Source organism: Desmodus rotundus, chromosome 5 (assembly GCF_022682495.2).
Source record: "Desmodus rotundus isolate HL8 chromosome 5, HLdesRot8A.1, whole genome shotgun sequence".
NCBI lineage: Eukaryota > Metazoa > Chordata > Mammalia > Chiroptera > Phyllostomidae > Desmodus > Desmodus rotundus.
This window is the reverse complement of record NC_071391.1, coordinates 7,017,180-7,036,585: the sequence shown is the minus strand read 5'-3', so window position 1 is coordinate 7,036,585 and position 19,406 is coordinate 7,017,180. Positions and strand designations below refer to the sequence as shown.

Here is a 19,406-nt window from a genome sequence, read left to right as displayed (position 1 = left end):
GGCCTACTCTCCCTAACCCTTTCCGCGCTCCTTCTGCTGTATCTCCACCCCCACGAGGCCCCGGGGGCGCCCCGCTGAGCCCCACAAAAGGACTGGGAGGCGACTTTGCTTTTGGTTTATTGCCCCTCAGCAGGCAGCGGGAGTCAGGACCCAGGCTGGGGCTGCCCGACTCAGCCAGCGCGTCTATACAGTGTGTGCAGGGGTGCCGTTCGCCCCCTCCAGGGAAATGCGCAATCGGGAATGTCTCTAAGTTAAGGAAAAGTCGGCCCCTGGTCCTGAGGGGTCGAGTGGGGCTGGGCCGGCCTGCAGGGTTGGTGGGTCCCGTCCCGCAGCGGTCAGACGTCAAGAGAGGAGGCTGGGGACAGAGAAGGGGTTCGAGAGGGCGTGGCAGGCGCCAGCCCCGAGCCCCCGGCGCCCAGCACTCGCCACTGGAAGATGCTGGCGTCCTTGCCACCCAGAGAGATGAGGTGCGAGTCATCGTGAGTGAACCGGACGCTGGTCACGTGGCTGCCGTGGCCACCGTACACGAGGCTCGGCGCCTGCGTTGGGGGGGAAGGTGGAGTTGTGGAGGATGCGGAGCCCCCGCCCAGCCGCTCCCCGCCCCACCCCACCCCCCAGGTCCCAAGAGGCCTCACCTTGGCACGAGCGCACGGGTACTGGAAGAGGTGCACTTTGCAGAAGTCGTCGGCCACGGCCACCACACGCTCATTGTGGGAGCGGCACAGGGAGTTGATGTCGGTGCCATCAGAGCCGTCTGGCCACACGCCTAACACAGCGGCTGGTCTTAGCCCGGCCTCCTCCCCGCCTCCACCCGCAACCCAGAGTTTCACTGTTTCTGGCGCTCTGTTAGCCGCGGTCACCCACCAGCCACGTTCCAGGCAATCCTTCCCAGGGAGGGCCCCAGGCCTGAGAGGCCTTCCTGGGCTGGACCTGCCGGTTCCTTGACGCCAAGCATTCCAAGCCCAGGGCAGGCTCCACCTTGTCCCCCCACCCCCACCCCTCCCGCAGGATTCCACACCCTTGGACCCCTGCTCACCATAGACATGGAAGCCCAGCACGCAGGTGTAGGTGGCCCACTCCCGATCTCGGCTCTCATAGCGATTCCTCAGCAGCTTGCAGCCTCCAGCCACGTCCCCTGGGGGAAAGAAGCCCACCCAGCTCAGCCCTCTCCCAGCCCTGAGTGGGGAGAATGCTGGGAATGCAGCTTGCAGCCTCCAGCCACACCCCCCAGGGAGAGGTAGCCCACTCAGCTCAGCTCTCACCCTGCCCTCGGTGGGGAGGATACCTGGAAGGCCAGGTTGGCCAGACTGACTTGAAGCTGGGGCGTGTGATCTGGTCACCACTGTGGCCCTCAGCCCAGGGCAAAACCCAGCCCCATGTGCTTCCTGAGTTCCCCCTGAAGTCTGCTAAGAGCTTCTCTTCAGTTCCTCCTCCCTAGACAAGGCCATCCCTCCCACACCTGCCCTGAGAAACTCTTCCAAAACAATCTTTTCAACTCGCTCAAATCCTCATGGGAACGAGACATGTGTAAAACTGAATGTGTTTTTTTTCCAAATCAGTTTCTCTGATGTGTGTAAGTCCGACTCTAACCCCTCTCCAGCTCCCCCGGAACACACAGCCCCTCCCACACAGCCCCTCCTCCTGGAGCTCCCCACATATCCTCCTTCATCCCCTCCCACCCAGAAGCCTCCACACACACAAAGAGAACCCACCCCAATTACCCTCTCCCCATGCCCACCCTATTGCCACTCACAGTAAAGGATCTCATAGTCCCCAGAGTTGGACATGATGAAGTTCCCATCCTTGGACCAGTCAAGGTGAGTAATAAAGCTGGAGTGACCCTGGGAGCAAGGGTCAAGAGACTAAAAATGGAGCCCCCACTTCCCATCCTCCAAGCCCCCTAGTGCACTGGACCCTCTGAGAAGTTTATCTGCTATGTCAATGCCCCACCCTTCACCCCAGCTTTCTTACCACACAGCGGCCAAAGCGGCTGGACTTGGCACCATCACTGGAAACGCTATAGATGTAGATCATGTTGTCATGGGAACCAATGGCCAGGTATATCCCATCTACAAAGACAGTCACTCAGAGAAGGCAGGGCCAGGGACAGGTCTGGGTCCAGGGTGGGGGTGGCTCCCACCTGGGCTGTACCGAACCACTGAGAGCTGTTCATTGCCATCGGTGGTGTCAGACACGATCTCTCTGGTCTCTGTATCCAAAACCAGCCACCTGGAAGGGAGGGGTGGGAAAGCAGGTGTGAATATACCTGTCCTGGGCAGCACGTTGACAAGCTGGAGAGACGAACACCCACAGAAAAGCTGTGGGGTAGACAGAAAGGTCCCCACTGCAGTCTTATGCCGGGAAGTAAGAAGGGGCTAAGGGCAGATAAAAGCTGAGGGGCTTCTGATGCCATCTGAGCAAGGAATATGAGGCTGGGCTACAGAGGCCTTAAGGAATCTGTAAACCTGTCCACTTTTCTGTCTTAGTCTCCCCTCTGCCCCTCCTATCTCCACTGCTTCGCTATCCTGAGCTGCCACCTCCTCCACTCCCAGGCTTGGTGGGGAGAGTGGTTGGGGGAGGGTGTGATGGCAGTTGCCGCAGGAGACCAGGGGAAGCCAGGCTGCAGGGAGAGGCACAGAGGAACAGGAAGGTGCAGTTGGGGCTCCTGAGCAGGCAGTTATCCGGCTCCTTCACGCACACGCACACACCCCGTCACCGGGAACCCTTCCTGCCTGCTTTCCCCTGGCTGCCTCTCACCTCCCTGTGTTCAGTCCTACAGCCACAACTGCCCCACTGGGGTGGAAGTCAGCACAGAGACCAGTCTCCTGGGAGGGGAGAGAAGATGAATTCAAGAGAATGCCTTTCTAGTGAGGGAGTCAAGACAGACACCTTGTCATCTTGGTAACGTCAAAGCCATCTCCTCCCAAGGGGGAGACAGGAAGAGGGGCAGTACACCTGGGACGCAGGCACGGTGTCGCTAGAGCCTAAACAGGAGGTGATATTCAAAATATTTAACAACCAGTACTGAGGCTCCCAGCTGGGTCACAGATTAACCACTAGTTGCTGGATCAAGGTACTGAAGGGTACTGGAGGCATTGGCACAGAAGAATGAACATTCTAGTAGCCATACCAGTACAAACTGGCTGCTTCTGGGAAGCAGACGGGAAGGGGATATTGGGGAAGTAGTTGGTGGCCACAGGAGTCACAGTGGGCGTGGCACTGGGGATCCAGGGACTCAGGGCTCTACCTTGAGGTCGATGCTCCAGGCCAGCGCATGGCTCTCCCCATCCCACAGGCAGAGCTGCCTGTCATGGCCACAGGTGAGGAAGCGGTTCTGGAAGGGATGTGTGCACAGCCCCCACAGCTCGTCCGTGTGGCCCTGCAGCAGAGCATGCACCATCACCTCTGCCCCTCCCCAACGGCTCTCCCCTCTCTCCTCCCCAGAGCCCTTGGCCCCCCAACCTGGATCACAGGGGAGAAGCCCTGGGCCAGATCTCCTCTCAGCAATGCGTTCTTCGTGGTTCCCACCAGCAGCTCAGAGCCCGGCCCCTCAGCAATGGCCCGCACAGCCCCAAAGTGTTCAGGGATCTGCAGAGTGGGAGCAGAAAGTCAGAATGGGTTGGGCGTCGACCCGCATAGTGAAAAGTCACTGGTTGGATTCACAGTCAGGGCACATGTCCCCATTTGGGGGCTGTGTGACAGGCAACCATTGATGTTTCTCTCCCTCTCCTCCCTCCCTCCTCTCTCTCTAAAAATAAAATATTTTTTTTTTAAAGAAAAGAAGGAAGTAGGGTCCTACTGGCCATTCCTCTTCCCTCTCCCTCCTTCGACCCCTGCCTAGCTCTCACCTCAGCCTCTTGGAGGGCCACCAAACCGGGCCCCCACTGTACCAGCCGGCGGTCCCGCCCGCCACCACTCAGCACAGTCCCGTCCCGCCGGAGACACAGGGCAAAGATGGAACCTTCGTGAGCATGTGCCTGGGCCACAATCCCATAGGTCTCTGTTGGCAAAGTCCTGCATAGGTCAGGCTTTTGGGGTGCAGGGAAGTGGGGAACAGGAGCAGTCTAGGCAGTCACAATGGAGTAATAGCTCCCAGCCATTGAACCTACTGATTACCATTTCTGATCCTTGGCTATTATTCTCCCCAGTTTACAGACTGGACAACTGAGACTCAAAGAAGCGAGGTAACTTCCCAATTAGTGGCAACACTGGGATTTGAACCCAGGATCTGGCAGACCCCAAAGGCCCAGCCCTTTATTCTTTGCCATGCCACCCCCTACCTTTTTAGATGGGCCCACAGAAAACTGTCAACTCCCATGGACCCTCTAGAATACTAGACTTCCCAGATGCCACTCTCAGCCACGTACCTTTGGCCCCGCCCCTGCCTGGGGTCTTGGAATCTGACAGGCTCCGCCCCCAGGTGAGAATGTTCCCCTCTGAGTCCCCAGTGAGAATGTCTCCATCAGGGAGGAACACAAAGCAAGGGATAAACTTGGGTTTCTTGTATTTCTAGTAGAGAGAAGAGGTCAAAAGATAGGGCAAAGACCAAAAGTCAGGGACGGTTGGGAACTGAGCAGCATCAGGGTGCACAGTGTTCAGACCCATACTCCCATCTGCGCTCTGCCCTCCCTCCACCCCCTGCCCCCGTCCACACTCACCCCAAAGACACCCTGTTTCCGGGTGAGGGCCCCATTCCCAGGAACCCCTCCTCCACCACTCCAGTTCCAGAAGTGGACATGGGATTTCCCACTGGTGACAATGCAGCTGCTGTCACGAGGGCTGAAGCCAACAGCCAGGACGGAGTCATTTGTGCTCTGAAGGGAAGATACTGGGTTCAGCCACCCCAAGCCCTGAGTACCCCAACTCCACTTGACTCTCCTCATCTGCACCCCGACAGCTGGTCTGCAGAAGTCTAGAAACCCCAGGGTGCCCTTCCTTCCAGACCCTGGTCCCCTAAGAGCACTACTCCTGGTCACTCAAGATTAGTCACCCAATTGCCTATCTCCTGTGAGTTCAGAACTTCTATATGAGGTTCAGAACCCCATTTCATAGCCTCAGAGAAGCTGGAAGGCCAGCCCCAGGTGACCCAGCCAGAAAGGAAGTAAATGTATGGGTAAGCCTGGACTCTCTGCACCCTACTAAACCTGCCCCCCAGCCCTCGGTGCCCTGCAGGCTGCCGGGACTCCTCACCTTAATCTCCGCCAGCTTTGCGCCCCGACTGCAGTCCCACACGGAGAGCATGTGCTCATTGGAGTCATCCACCACACACAGGAAAGCACCCTGATCCTGAGGATGGGCACACACCAGAGGGGCTGAGTGAGGGCTAGGGGTCCGGGAGTTCACAGTCATTGAGCAAGGGACACCATCACAGGTTGGGAGGGAAGAAGTGGACACATGTCCCTTTCTCAGGAGAACCGCCAGGGCGGAGCTCAGGAGGGCCAGTCTGAGGCTTCCTAGTGGAGTGCAAGAAAGGGGCTCCCGGATAAGAAAAATGGGGGTCTAGAGGCTTTGGGGCCAGCTCACCACAACGGAGAAGGCCAGGGCCCCCACACCCCGCTCAAAGGCCCCCAGTCCAATCTCCTGCAGCTTCAGCAGCGTCTCAGAGTCCCAGACATGAACCACAGGCTGCAAGGGCTGGAATGAGAGAAGCGGTCAGGGGTGTAAAGGACAGCTGGGCAGAATTTCATCCTGTCTGCCTGCGTTTGGTTTTGCCCTTACCTTCCCATCCTTATCCACTCCAGCTGTCTGTCCCGAGGCTACTCGAACACCATCAGGGTGAACGGCCAGGCTAAGTGGGGGAGAAGACACTCTGAGGAAGGGGGAGGGTCACTCAAGACCACCCAGGACACCTCTATGCTTGCAGAGCATCAAGGCAACTCCTCTCTCTCCTGCTCCTCCACACCCACCCAACCCCCTTTCCTGCCAAGCCCATTGACCCCAGGCCTACAGTTCCCCACTCCCCGGCCCCAGGACCCTCACCATCGAACGCAGTCCGTGTGCCCCCGGTAATGTCTCTGGCCGCCACCTCCAGGACCCCCTGGGCCTCCCCCAGGCCGGTACAGCACCACAACACAGGCGATAAAGTAGACCACCTCCCCAGAACGCAGCACAAACAGATTAGAACGGGAGTCACGACCCCTGTACCCATAGCTGGAGCGGGGATCACGGTCAAGGAAAGGGTCAGATCAAGGGTGGGGTGAGGAAAAAGGGAGGACAGAGCTTCTGGCTGGCAGGACCATTGGCAGAGGATAGCAAGGGAGGATTCGGAGTTCCCTGTCCCTGCAGACCCAGGAAGAAACCATAAAGAAGAAGGCAGGAGCGTCCCAAGATGGGAAAAATGGTTCCCATGGGCTGGGAGGGGCAGGATACACCCAGTCAAGGCTGAGGGTCTCCGGGGGTGGGCCGCTGGGCAGCTCCTCAAGGCTGCGGATGCCAGATGGGATGTACATGGTAATTGGGCGGCCGCGAAGGAACATCTTCACTGAGATGCCTTCTACAGAGAAAAGGGGGGGTGTCAACCACCACCCTGCAGCCTCCCTCCAGGAAAGCCAGAGCAGAACTCTACCCACCAGACCTGACAGGTACCCCCAAAGTAGATCCTGGGGCTCTAGCCCAAATCCTAACTCTTTCATCCAAATTCTTCCAGATGCTTCTGTACTTACCTAAATTGTAATTGCTCCTCCGAGATCCAGGACCCCCAGGGCTGGAGAGGGGGTCTTTCCCCCCACGGCTGTTGGGAAGAGAGAAAGGCATCAGGATTGGGGTCAGGTCCCAAGACCTAAAAGTGGAGGGGCAGAGCGCAAGAAGGGGGGCTGCTGCAATGACCACAGTCACCTCTGCAGGCTCTAGTTGGCATTCTGGGCATTTAGGGCCCTAGAGCAGATGGGGACTTTCGGCTCCATTTAAGAGATGGGGAGACGGAGGCTAAAGGGCTGAGCACACAGCACAAGGCACAAAGCAGTGTGAGGTGACAGGGAGGAGCCATTCCTCCAGACCACCAGGTCTCTGGCTATGGACCCTTCCATTTCCCCCCCCGTCTACAAAACAGGACAAAAGTGACTCCGGAAGGCACAGCAGCCCTGCCTTTCAGAGATCTAGGAGGTAAACAAGAGAAGTCCTTATCTCTCCAGAGGAAAGTGAGCATTCCACAGGTCACTGTCATCAGATAATAATAATAAGGTGACAATATCTCTCCAGAGAATAAAGGAGAGACCAAGGATAGGGCTAGAATGAACACTCAGGTGTCACAGGGCCTTTGCACACTCTGAGGCAACTATGCTCAGCCACTAGGATTTCCCTTTTCTTTCTAAAAGCAAAATCTGGTAAATTGGAGAAGGAGGGGGCAACTGAAACTCTGAGAACAATCATCCATGGAAATAGCAGAGGCTTTTGGAAAAGCCTCCTGGAATCTCGGGAGGTGTATTACCAGAGGTGGAAAGGGCAGGGGAATTAAGTACAGGAGAGTTAAGTTCGAATCCTGCCTCTAGCTATGTGACCCCAGGCAAATGACTTACCCTCTCTGAGCCTGCTTCCTCACCTGGACAATGAACAGCATGAGACCACCTACCCCCCAAGGATGTCGAGGGACTGAATGAGATGGAGGAGGTCGAAATTAGCACAGTGCCCGGTACACAGCAGGCGCCCCAGGAGTGCTTGTTCCTTTCTTCCTGTTGGGCAATGAGGTCCCCCCACCCCACCGAGGGAAGCGAGTGAGGGATGAGGAAAGTCAAGAGCCTGAGCCTGGGGTGGGGCAGGTTGGGGGAGCCTCGCCCACCTCTCTGTGCTCCCTGACCGCAATAACAGGTTGGCCGAGGAAGCTGCCTTCCGGGAGAGTTTCTGTCGAGGCCGCTCGGAGGGGGATGAGGAGGAATTTCTCCGCACCCTAATGGGAGCATAGTGAGCAGGTGAGGGTCACCGCCTCTACTCCTGCTCTCGGTCCTCCCACCCCTCCCAGCCTCTGCCACAGGACACTCACGAGTCAGCGCGCTGTGGGGTCTGTACAAGCCTGAGAATACTCGGGGAGCCAATGCCGCCAGGGGAGCCAGTGCCACTGCTACTGCTGCCCCCTCCTTCAGACTGGGTCCCGCTAGGCTCTTCACTGCCTCCCTGAGGGGCTGGGGGCCCATTGCTCAGCCCAGGGGTTCCGGGAGATGGCTCCGTCTCCAACTCTGTCTCCGTCTGGGTGCCTCGGCTCACCACGGAGGGGCTGTACGAGGGTGGCAGTCCCGGGGGGGCTGCAGGGCTGCTGAGGGGACAGTGAATCAACCCGATGCCCTTTGAGGCCCCGAGAAGGAGGAGGAGGGGGTGTGACAACATGCAAACCTGTCCCTTGTAGGAGCTATCCTGCCAGAGTCCTGCAGGGAGGTGTGGGGCGCCTGCAGCCGAAGCAGGCGAAGGGCTTCTGCCAGGGCCGCTTTTACCAGCTCCATCTCCTTCTCCTGCACCTGAAGCCGCCGGCTCAGGGACTGCAGGGCCTCCTGAGCAGGGCCCTCGCCTGGGAAAGGGGCAAGGAGCTCTCAGAATGTACCACCACCTGGGGAGTGGGTTGAAGCGATTCTTTCTGCCCCCAACATTGCATCTGTCCAATAGGACTGCCCCCTTCAAGCAGCCCCAGGCTTGGAGGCTTGCTCAGAGGGGAGGAGACGGGTGGTAGAGGATCAAGGGCCTCCTTCTGGCAGGCCAGGCAAAGAAGCTGGCAAAGCTCCTTTCCTGCTGCCGTCCCAGCCTCCGCAAAGGCAGGGTGTACCATGGAGTACCAGGGGGGGAAATATGGAGTACTGCCGAAGAACGTGGGAACCACAGCGGGAGTCGCAGTACCGGTGAGGGACGACAGGGCCCACCCCAGAGCAAGCTCAGGTCTCAGAGGAAAGCACAGAGACTGAGCAGGCAGCACTGGGACAGAATGGGGGACACAAGAGTACAGTCATTCTGAGGACTCAGAGGACCAAGAAATCTAGAATGACAGGAAAGGGCACCAGTGAAGACAGAGCCATAGGGGAGGTCCTAGGGTAACAGTGGGGGTCAGAAGTAAAAAGACCCAAAACACCAGCAGAAGAGGCCCAGAGTAACATAGGAGACAGGGAAACATCGAGGTGGCCTGAAGCACATGGGGCGGGGGGTGAGAGTAGGACGAGGCTGGGAAGTCCGAAATGACAGCAGTAGGACCCAAGTAACTAGGGAGAGTGACCTGAGGAACAGTGGAGGATGCTCAGAGCCCCTGGGTCCACGGAGCACGCGGGGACGCCACTAGACGGCCGTCAGGCACTAGCAGTGCTTGACTGACGAGCCGGGCGCTCCGGGAATGGGCACGCCGCCCGCCCCCGCCCCGTACTCACCGGGCCCCCCGGCCCCGTCCATCCGGTCCCCCCGGCCCGCTCCGAGCGCAGCGGCGGAGGAGGCGTCTAAGCCGCGGGGACCATGGCCAGGGAGACGGGAAGGGGAAGCACCCCGGGCACTCGCGCAAAGGTGCCGTGCCACCCCCCGGGGGCGTTGTCGGGCTCGGGGAAAGGTCCTGGGGGGGGCGGGAGATGCAGTCTCCGGGGCCCGCTGGGGCCTCGGACTCTCCCGGGGCCGCTCTCGGCTCCCAGGGATGGGTTGGCGGGGCCGTCCGGGGCCCCAGCGCCGCAGCACAAACAGGCGCCGGACGCCGAGCCGCCAGGAAGCGAGGGAGGGGGGGCGGGACAAGGGGGGGGCCGGGCAGCCTGGTAACCCCTCCCTGTCCGGCCCCCGCAGCTCAGCATGGGGCGGGACCAACCCGTTGACCCCCTGGCCCTAGTGTGGCCTCCGCCCTCTGGGCCCTTCCGGGATCTTCGCCCCCGGACTCCCTGGGGACACTGGAGGGAGCCCAGCACCTTCACGTCTCCGCCCCAAGCAAGCCCCTCTGGGCAGAGCCGACCAGCCCCACCCCTCTTCCGGGAGGGGCCCTGGGGCGGGGCTTTTCCTAAGGGGCAAGGCCAAGGCATCCCGAATTGGGGCAGGCAAGGGATAGGGCTGCGGGTTATTAAACTGGGGTGGGAGGATTCCCAGGGTATTGGGGTCAGGATGGCATTAGCCCAGCTCAAGCCGGGCTGGGCTGACTCAGCGTCATGCTCCGACCAACCCGTCCCTGACAACCCTGCTCTTCCCCCGGGCAGAGATGGGAGATGGCGCCCGTGCTGCCCCTGGTGCTGCCCCTCCAGCCCCGAATCCGTCTGGCGCAGGGGCTCTGGCTCCTCTCCTGGCTACTGGCGCTGGCTGGTGGCCTCACTCTCCTGTGTAGCGGGCACCTCCTGGTCCAGCTGTGGCACTTTCGCACTTTCTTGGCTCCCTCCTGCCCGTTCTCTGCCCTGCCCCAGGTTGCCCTGGCAGCTGGTGCAGTGGCTCTGGGCACCGGACTGGTGGGTGCAGGAGCCAGCAGGGCCAGTCTGGATGCAGCTCAATACCCTCCCTGGCGAAGGGTCCTGGGCCCGCTGCTGGTGGCTGGTACTGCTGGAGGTGGAGGGCTCCTGGTCCTCGCCCTGGTACTAGCCCTGGCTTTACCTGGGAGTCTGGATGCAGGGCTGGAGGAAGGCCTGGGGGCTGCCATGGCTCACTACAAGGACACAGAGGTGCCAGGACACTGTCATGCCAAACGGCTGATGGATGAGCTGCAGCTGAGGCACCACTGCTGTGGGCGCCATGGGTACAAGGATTGGTTTGGGGTCCAGTGGGTCAGCAGCCGTTACCTGGATCCCAATGACCAGGACATAGTTGAGTGAGTGACTTGCTTCTCTCCTCTCCCCCTTCCTCCTCCTCCTCCATCCCTTAAAACCCCACCTCACCCAGATGGGCAATAAATAGGGCATAGTGATTGAGAGAATGGGTTACCGCTCAGCCATTTCTTGGCTGTGTGACTCAGGGCATGTTACCAAACTCCTCTGGGCCCTTTCCTCATCTGTAGAAGGAAGATAATAATAGCACCTACCTTACAGAGTTGCTGTGAAGACAAATGAATTATGCATGCCTGGCACATAGCAAAGCAGTCAGTAAATGTCTTACTCTCATTTTTCCCTTCTCAACTCCTGGGCCTCGAAGCTTCTTCCCGAGGCCTCTATCTCCAGACGCCCTAACACCCTGCCCCTCCCTTTGCAGCCGCATCCAGAGCAATGTGGAAGGCCTATACCTGATGGATGGAGTCCCTTTTTCCTGCTGCAACCCCCACTCACCCAGGCCTTGCCTGCAAACCCGGCTCTCAGACCCCCACGCCCATCCCCTCTTCGATCCCCGTCAGCCCAACCTAAACCTCTGGGCCCAAGGATGCCACGGGGTGCTGCTGGGGCTCCTACAGGGGTTGGCGAGCACGCTGGGCAGCGTGCTGGCTGTCACCTTCCTGCTGCAGGTGAGTCAGCAAAGTGGCTGAGGCCTCCCTCCATCTGGGCCTCTAATTCTGGAGCCCCTGAAAGTGCTGACCCTCACTGCCCTCTTTCTCCTTTCTTTCCCCAGACTCTGGTGCTCCTGGGCCTGCGGTACCTGCAAACAGCACTGGAGGGGCTTGGAGGGGTCATCGATGGGGAAGGAGAGACCCAGGGCTACCTGTTTCCTGGTGGGCTGAGAGACATGCTGAAAGCAGCATGGCTGCAGGGAGCAGCCACCCGTAGGCCAGCACCCGAGGAGGCCCCTCCAGAAGAGGCACCCCCTAAGGAGGATCTACCGGAGGCCTAAGTGGCCTGGAGCTTGGGGCAGCAACTGGGGGAGGTCGGAGAAGGGGTGGACAGACTGGAGACCTCACAACTCTTTCACCAAGGCCCCAGGTGGGGCAGGGGGTGGTCCCTGGGGTGAGAGGGGTTAAGAATAATCAGTGAGCTGACTGAGGAGAAGAAACGAGGGGTCCTAGGGCCTAGCCCCTATGGCCAGAACCACCCAGAAACAGAAAACAGGGTGACGGGAAGGGCTGGAGACTGCTTCTGGTGTGGACGCAATAAAGCTTTTGGACTGAAGCCATCGCTCTTTCTCTTCAAGGGGATGGGAGCCCTGAGAGAAGTGATTTCTGCCTGAGACGGAAGCCAGGGCACCAAGGTTTTGACCCTGGTGAGAATCAGAATGCAAGAGCCAGGCTTGCAAGATGAACAAAAAACAGAGGCTCCTCCAGGTTGAGATTTTTTATTCTGTGGAGGTAGGAAGGGGTTAGCATGCTCAGGTGAGGAGGGTCCAGCCCAGCTCCTCCAGCCCCCCCAGTGCATGCCCAGCCCCAATAAGTTACCCAGTTACTCAGCTGCCCTCCCTCCTGAGTCTGTCTGTCCTTTTGCTCCGCCCCAGACAGTGCCAACCAGGCTCAATACAAGGGCTGCTTGTCCCCAGCTTGTGGGCAGTGCCACATGGCAGGGTGAGGGAGGGGGAAAGCAGCTGGGCCACACCCTAGGGCTGCAATGGCAGAGGGACAGGTCCACCCTGGCTCTGACGGGACAGGACTCAGAAAACCACGTCCTGGGCAGGCTAGGGCCCCAGGCCCACAGGTCTGTGCCTGATGAGGCCGTGGTCGGGGTGGGGCGTCCATCACACCTCCACGGCTGGGTCTGAGCCTCGTCCCTGCCGCTGCAGCTGCTCCTCCTGCTTCATCTTGGGCTTCTCTGTCCGAGTATGCCACACCAGAACCTGTCCCGGGAGGGCTTCTGTTAGAGCCAGGCCCGGCCACGGCCGGGCCTCCAGGGCCCTCAGTGATGGCCGCATTCTCCAGCCCCCTCTGCACACACAGTGTTGGCTGCCAAGTGTGAAGGGCAGGTGGGAAGGAAGGCTCTGTGCCTCCAAAATGAGGCCTTCACCCCTTCATCTCTCTGTGCCACACGGGTGCCCAGGACTCTGGGAGACAGAGTGGCAGGACACCACTTTTTCCGCTGGCTCCCGGCTTCCCCTTCAGTAGAGTAAGCAAGGTTGTAGCTGAGTTCTGGAGGGTCTTTCCTGGTTCAAACACCTGTCCTTTGATGCCCCTCCCCAGGGCCTCCTTCCACTTCTCCCATCACCTGCCCACCCCAGAGCTACATGACCCACCTCCACGCCCTTACCCGAGTGCAGTTGGCCGCCCGTGGCTCTAGGTCCTTGGGATCCACGAGGTGGCTCAGGAGACTGCTCTCCAGATGGCCCCGGGGAGCCGTTGCATCAAACTGGGCATTGGGCTTAGCCAATAGCAAGGGCAGGGCAACCGCAAATCCCGCCATATCCACCGGGAAGGGCCGGGTGGGCTCCCATGCCGTGTGGAAGCCTACGACCCGGCCATCCTGTACCCGAGGGCCCTCGAATCGCAGGCCGCCCACCAGCCCCACAGGCCACACTGAGACACCACGGGTCCAGCGCATCTAACAGAGGTCAGGAGACAAGAAAAAGAGAGGGAGTGGTCCAGGGGAAGGGGAGCAGCAGGAAGGACCATTTGGGTCACTCTTCTCCATGTTCCCCCCTCCTCACCCAACAGCCTAAAAGCAACTGTGGTAACCAAGGCAACAGAGGAAGCTGGGCCATCCAGCCTCTTCCCAGCCCCATCCCAGAGCTCACCTCCTCAAAGAGTTCCCGGCTGTAGGTATTGTCATCATCAGCAAAGTATACAACTCCCCGGGTCCCTGGGGGAGGTGGGTCCTTCTCGCCCCCTACAGCGCCCCTTCCACTCCGGAGCCAGTCCAGAGCCCTGTTCCGTTGCTCTACACCACGGGGACGAACCCAGCCTGGCTCGCCCTCCCGGAGCCGCTGGGCCTTGGGAGTAAGGACCGCCAGGTGTGTGAAGAGGAGGCCAGAGGCAGCCAGCAGCCCCGAGACCAATGGGGTAGGGCCCTCAGCATCCTCCACCAGCAGCCAATGCAGCCGGGGCACCAGACTCAGAGTCTGGGACAGCCGCACCAGCTCTGCCTTCTGCACCAGCCTGCGGGGAGGGGAGGGGAAGATGCAACAGGAGGGAAAGGGGTGGACACCATCTGCCCACTCCAGCTAGCAGACATAGCTTCTTCTGAACCACTTCTAGCACCCCCATGGCCTTTCCCCAACCAATTCCCCAACTCCCTTTCTCGCCTGTCAACTTCACACTGACACTCACCTGCCCTGTTCTTCCAATCACGTCTGTCACCCACCTCAACCCCAACCCTGTGGGGGACTACAAGTGAAGGGTCCAGACTTTGGAACCAGACAGATCTGGGTTTGAAGGCTAGGTTTCTAATTAGGTGAGGCATCTGGGGAAAATGGCTCACTCTCCCCAAGTCTCTGTTTCCTGGGCTGCAAAATGGGAATAACAGTGCTCTAAAACAATGTTGTTTTAAAGGTTAAATGACAACTTTCTAACACACCAGTAGGACCAGCTTCTTTTCCTTCTGTGCTCGGGTTTCTAGGCAGAGGAATTTAGAGGAGCCCCTTGACTCATTCCTCTCCAGGGGAGGAAGATTTGAGTTTGGACAAAGAACTGGGAAGTGTGGTCCAGTCTCCTCTAGGCTGCTTTATCGTTCAGACTGGCCTGCCTGCCTGCCACAGGCTGGGTGGGGTGTGTGTGGAGGGGACAGGGTCTAGAGTGGCCTGTGCCTAGATGGCTCAGCCACGTGATTCTAGGGAGCAACTAGCAGGCCCTTCAGCCGAAGATCCAAAACCACACTTCCCCACTTGGGTTTAATAGGGGTACATTTTAATTTTTTTTTTTAAAGTAAGGCACTTAGCACAGCACCTGGTAAGAGTAAACACACTGTAAATAATAGTGTAACTATTTCTAGACCCTGGTATGACTGCAGGACCTTTTCTACTTCAAGTTGGATAGGGGTTCTCAAACTTTCTCACCAAAGGATCCTTAAGGAGAGACAGTGAACTCCTTGGCAAGCTCCAAATTTCCTTACAACTTTATTGATACACCTTAAAATTAGTCAGAAATTTTGCATTCTACTTCATAGTACACCCCTGTCTCTTTTACTGGAAAATAACCATTTTCCTCCACAAATCTCAGAGTAAAGATATGGTTCATTTATCCTGTCGTTTGGCATGCCCTAGTTTGAGGAACATTCCCTGGCCCAATGCCACCCCCAAATCCTTCACATCAACCCCAACCTCTTGGTCCATGCGAGCCTGTTGGGTGCACCAGAGCCCATACCTGGCATAGGTGGGGGTAACAACATAGATAGTAGGCAGGGCCTCAGGCTCAGGGGGCTGGGCAGGGGCAGGGACTGGCCGATGGAGGTCAGCTTGCAGCTGGGAAATCCTCAGATCCTTCTGCCGAAGCTGCTCTGCTGCTGCCCGCAAGGGAGGGAGGCAGTCACATGGCTGGCCTGGTCCCAGGAAGCAGGGATGGGAGCAGAGAATCACAGCATGTTCAGCATCCCAAAGGGCCACAATCTCATACAATTTAGCCAGGGCATGAATCTCCTTACAAGTCCTCTAACAGCCGTTTCTACACCTCTGGTGGTGGGCGACTCACTGGCTCCATTACCAGCCCCTCTCCAACTTCAACAAATTCCACCTGTGTCAATTTTCATTTGAATATCGAGCTGATTATCTGCCTCCATCCTTTCTACCCAGTGGTTCTAACTGTGCCTTCTGGAGCCACAAAGAACAAGCCTCTCTCCCTAAAACAGGACAGTCTTTCAAATACCTGAGGATCATGCAGTGGCCCTGTCTGGCAATCCCTGCTTAGGAGGCAGAGTTCGATCTGTTCCCTTGGTTATGCGACCAAAGACTCATTAAATTTATCAATTCCATTATTGGTTAAATATTTATTGAATGCTCCTCCTGGGGATGCATCAGGAAGTAAAGCAATTAAGACCCCTGTTCTGGCGGAGCTTTCACTTCAGTGGAGGGGGCAGTCACTAAGCAAAGAACATTACAAATTGTGCTAAGGGCCAAGAAGGAAGCCAATAGCTTAGAGAATAAAAAAGAATCCGGGAAAAAAACGTTCCTCTAGCTAAGGTGATCAGGGAAGGCCTCTCTGAGGTGGTCACATCTGAGCTGAGACCTGAAGGATGAGAAAGAGGCAGCAGGAAAGAGCTGGGAGAAAGGCACCGCAGGCAGAGCGAACAGGCTAAGAGCTTGAGAGAGCAATGAGCGTGCGGTTTTAGAGAAACTGTCAAGAAGCCAGCGTGGCCGGAGCAGAGCGAGCGAGAGGGTTGGGAAAGGGGGGTTAGAGAGGCGGACGGCGGCAGGATCCTGCGGGGCCCTGCACGCCCTGGGAAGGAGTCTGGATTTCACCCGAGGAGCGGCGGGAAGCCGCGGTGCGCTCCAGAGAGGGGAGTGCGCCCAGCAGCCGCAGAGGGCTGTCGGAGGGCCGAGTCGGACAGAAGGTGTCTGCACTGGGGTTCGTCCCCAAGGCGGGAAGCACGGCGGCGGGCGCCTGCGGGCAGGCCCGCCGCACCCCCGCCCCGCCCCGCTCACCGAGCTGCACCAGCGCGTAGAGGAGGCCGGCGATCGACACCAGGAAGTAGGCGAGAAACACGTTCTTCAGCTTCAGCTTCATGGCCGTGCCGCCGCCGGCGTCCAGGCAGGCGGGGGTCCCGCGGGGACGAGAGGTCCCCGCCCCCCGCCGGACAGCCTGCAGGCCCCGCCCCTGCAGCGGCCCCGCCCCTTGCCCCGCCTTCCTCACGAGCTTCTAGACCAGCACTGGGGAGCTGAGGCTGGCGAGCCCGCTGGGGCCAACATCAAGCCTTCCTGCAACAGCCCCCCTGTCCCGGTTAATTTCCGGTCCCATCGCCTAGTTCTGGGAACCTCGGGAGTGAGTGACGTCATATCCGGCGTGTCCAGCGTGCAGGGCCGGCAGTCAGAAGCCCGGTGGGAGCACGTGGGAGCGACTTTGAGACCTTCCCCTCGAACTCCAGTCCTCGTGTCCAGGTTTTCTCCTTATATTCGTTCATCCATCCGTCAGCCACAGCACCCAGTAATCGTAGCTCAGTAAATACGTGTTACATGAATGGAGATCTAGGGCCTGTCATGCGCCAGGCCTGGGTTCTAGGTGTGTCACATATAATCCTCACTATAATCCTAGGAGATAGAAGGTATTGTCCTGTTTTACACCTAAGTAACTAAGGTTGACAAAAGTTATGCAATTGCCATGGTGCAATTTTCTACATCCCTTCCAGATTGACGCCAGGTGTCCTCTGACCCACATTTCTCAGATGACAATGGGGGCCCAGGAGGGATGAGGTGCCAAGGCAGTGGGCTATCTCCCAGATTGTTGATTGAAGTATTTCCAGCCCTGGCCGGGTGGCGCAGTTCATGACAGCTTCCCCCACTGGTGCACCAAGGTTGTGGATTTGATCCCTGGGCAGGGCACATGCAAGCATCAACCAATGCATGCATAAATAAGTGGAACAACAAATCAAAGTTTCTTTCCCTCCCTCTCTCTCTCTCATAAATCAATAAAGATTTTTTTTTAAGGAAAAGAAATATTTCCTGAGCTGAGGAATTCCATGAACACACCTCCTAACTCCTGAGAGGAGGCAGAGTTTTGCCACCACAAAATATGCCTTTTGGGGATATTTTTTTTAAGGTTTTATTTACTTATTTTTAGAAAGGAGAAGGGAGGGAGAAAGAAGCAGAGAAACATAATGTGTGGCTGCCTCTCTCCACCCCCTACTCTGGACGTGGCCTGCAACCCAGGCATGTGCCTTGACTGGGAATTGAACCAGTGACCCTTTGGTTCGCAGTCCAGTGCTCAATCCACTAAGCCATACCAGCCAGGGCTGGGATATTATTTTCAAGGGAGGAGAAAGGGAGAGAAAAACATTGATTGGTTGCCTCTTGCCCGTGCCCGTACAGAGACGATCCTGCAACCCAGGCCTGCGCCCTGACCAGGAACCCAACCAGTGACGTTACACTTTGCGGGATGACACCAACCAGCTGAGCCAGAAAGCTGCTTCTTAACTTCTCAGTGGGTGATGGCAAGAACTGAAGTCCTGATTCTAACAGCATAGTAGTAAAAATGCCTCAGTGATTTCAGTTTAAAGCAGTACGTTGGTACATGGCTCTTGCACTTTGTTATCAGGAATGTACAGATGCATTTTTACTCAAAAACAAATTATCTGTAGGCAGGGACAATGACAGCAGTACACCATTGTACGCTGTCAGCTGAAACCAGTGACTGAGGGTTTTAGTGGTTTTCTTAAACAGCAGCATCTTTTCTTTAGTCATTTCCTTCAACTGACTTTTCTGAAGTTAGAAATGAGGACTAAGCCTTGAACTTCCTCTCACAGTTCTCACTGATAATGGTAGAGCACTATTCTAGGATTAAAACATGCTACCTTCTAGGAAAAAACCCCCCAAACATGCCACCTCCTATACCACCTTCCATTCCACCCCTCCCACCCACTCCAGGGTCTTTCTCTTCTTTAGGAATTGCTGTGACTGTACCTTCTGCTGCTGTTCACAGGACGGCCACTCCAGCAGCATCCCATAAAGCAGTTCTTACAACCTTAGTTGGACCAACAATTCCTTTTTACACCATACTCAAAAAATCTCCAAGCATAGTGTCATAACCAACTTCCGAGGAACTTTGCATAGTTTTCTCAACTACATACAACAATCCTTCAACACCTGCATTCTTAGCAATGGTCACTGCAGAAATTTGGAGTGCTTTTTAAAATAATTTCTATACCAATGTTTCAATCTTCATCAGCAGGATTTAATGAGTGCAAGGCTAGACCGCACCAAAGCAGGGTACAACCCCCTCCCAGAAGAATGCCTTCCTCAGTAGCAGCTCGAGTAGTTTTGAAGGCATCTGTTACTCTGCCTTTCTTTTCATTCACTTCAACATCACCTGTCCTACCAACCTTCGGCACAGCTGCTCTATCTGAGTTTTGCTAGACATTCATTTAAATTTTCCTTTTCAGATTCCCTGGTTCTGATATCTAACTGCTCCATGATTTTTTTTTTAATAGAGAAAGGGGGGAGACAGAGATTTATTTATTTATTTATTTTGAGAGAGAGGGGCATGGAGGGAGAGAGGGAGAGAAACATTGATGTGATAGAGAAACATCATCAATCAGCTTCCCCCTGCACGCCCCCACCGGGGACCTGGCCCACAACCCAGGCATGTGCCCTGACTGGGAATCAAACCAGAGACCTTTTGATTTGCAGGCCGGTGCTCAATCCACTGAGCCACACCAGCCAGGGTATGATCGGTTACCTTCTCATATGTGTCCCAATTGGGAATTGAACCCATGACCCAGGCATGTGCTCTGACTGGGAATGGAACCCGAGAACTTTCAGTTCATGGGACAACGCTCCAACCAACCAAGCCACACCAGCCAAGGCTCCATGATTTCTTGAATATGTTTTTCAATTTGAGAGAAGCTACTCGGCCAAGGCTCTAAGCTGGTCATTTTTAAGAAACCTGCAATGATGGTGTATCAGGGAGATACTCTAACCCATTGAGCTACCCCCAGCCAGGGCTCTAAGTGGTCTTTGTTAACAAATGACTCAAGAGCCTCCTACCCCCACCCTCACCC

At 57.0% G+C, this 19,406-nt stretch overlaps 3 protein-coding genes across 6 annotated transcripts; 1 reads left to right on the top strand and 2 right to left on the bottom strand.

Annotated features, from left to right (window-relative positions):
• Positions 1–100: 100 nt before the first annotated feature.
• On the bottom strand, positions 101–9,977 carry EML3 (EMAP like 3). 4 transcript variants are annotated; one of them, XM_053923598.1, is made up of 22 exons: positions 9,755–9,977; positions 8,323–8,494; positions 7,976–8,245; positions 7,775–7,882; positions 6,663–6,730; positions 6,370–6,493; positions 5,980–6,150; positions 5,719–5,788; positions 5,524–5,634; positions 5,191–5,286; positions 4,659–4,814; positions 4,368–4,509; positions 3,849–4,000; positions 3,463–3,588; positions 3,248–3,379; positions 2,758–2,825; positions 2,141–2,229; positions 1,972–2,069; positions 1,754–1,841; positions 1,037–1,135; positions 636–766; positions 101–539 (listed from the first exon to the last, which is right to left on the bottom strand). In XM_053923598.1, exons 1-22 carry the CDS (start codon positions 9,960–9,962, stop codon positions 336–338), a joined length of 2,883 nt encoding a protein of 960 aa, XP_053779573.1. In that variant the 5' UTR covers positions 9,963–9,977; the 3' UTR covers positions 101–335. The 4 variants fall into 4 exon arrangements, with proteins under 4 accessions (XP_053779573.1, XP_053779574.1, XP_024430105.2 ...); XM_053923599.1 differs by having other exon boundaries at positions 7,976–8,242; XM_024574337.3 differs by lacking the exon at positions 9,755–9,977 and adding an exon at positions 9,336–9,695.
• Positions 9,978–10,068: 91 nt separating this feature from the next.
• Positions 10,069–11,954, top strand: ROM1 (retinal outer segment membrane protein 1). Its single transcript, XM_024574004.4, has 3 exons — positions 10,069–10,732; positions 11,110–11,356; positions 11,461–11,954. The coding sequence occupies exons 1-3, from the start codon at positions 10,143–10,145 to the stop codon at positions 11,677–11,679; spliced, it is 1,056 nt and encodes a 351-aa protein (XP_024429772.2). The 5' UTR covers positions 10,069–10,142; the 3' UTR covers positions 11,680–11,954.
• Positions 11,955–12,101: 147 nt separating this feature from the next.
• Positions 12,102–16,663, bottom strand: B3GAT3 (beta-1,3-glucuronyltransferase 3). The gene is made up of 5 exons (XM_053925448.2): positions 16,339–16,663; positions 15,065–15,239; positions 13,501–13,861; positions 13,017–13,307; positions 12,102–12,609 (listed from the first exon to the last, which is right to left on the bottom strand). Exons 1-5 carry the CDS (start codon positions 16,418–16,420, stop codon positions 12,511–12,513), a joined length of 1,008 nt encoding a protein of 335 aa, XP_053781423.1. The 5' UTR covers positions 16,421–16,663; the 3' UTR covers positions 12,102–12,510.
• Positions 16,664–19,406: the final 2,743 nt, after the last annotated feature.

Excerpts from the sequence above, each read along its gene's own strand:
- EML3 (XM_053923598.1), bottom strand. The coding sequence starts at position 9,962 with ATGCCTTGGCCTTGCCCCTTAGGAAAAGCCCCGCCCCAGGGCCCCTCC. Across the intron at positions 4,815-5,190 it reads CAAAGCTGGCGGAGATTAAG|AGCACAAATGACTCCGTCCT; the intron begins GTGAGGAGTCCC and ends TCTTCCCTTCAG. Across the intron at positions 3,380-3,462 it reads GCTTCTCCCCTGTGATCCAG|GGCCACACGGACGAGCTGTG; the intron begins GTTGGGGGGCCA and ends GCTCTGCTGCAG.
- ROM1 (XM_024574004.4), top strand. The coding sequence starts at position 10,143 with ATGGCGCCCGTGCTGCCCCTGGTGCTGCCCCTCCAGCCCCGAATCCGT. Across the intron at positions 10,733-11,109 it reads AATGACCAGGACATAGTTGA|CCGCATCCAGAGCAATGTGG; the intron begins GTGAGTGACTTG and ends CTCCCTTTGCAG. Across the intron at positions 11,357-11,460 it reads CTGTCACCTTCCTGCTGCAG|ACTCTGGTGCTCCTGGGCCT; the intron begins GTGAGTCAGCAA and ends TTCTTTCCCCAG.
- B3GAT3 (XM_053925448.2), bottom strand. The coding sequence starts at position 16,420 with ATGAAGCTGAAGCTGAAGAACGTGTTTCTCGCCTACTTCCTGGTGTCG. Across the intron at positions 15,240-16,338 it reads CTACGCGCTGGTGCAGCTCG|GCCAGCCATGTGACTGCCTC; the intron begins GTGAGCGGGGCG and ends TCCTGGGACCAG. Across the intron at positions 13,862-15,064 it reads GTTACCCCCACCTATGCCAG|GCTGGTGCAGAAGGCAGAGC; the intron begins GTATGGGCTCTG and ends CCCTCCCCGCAG.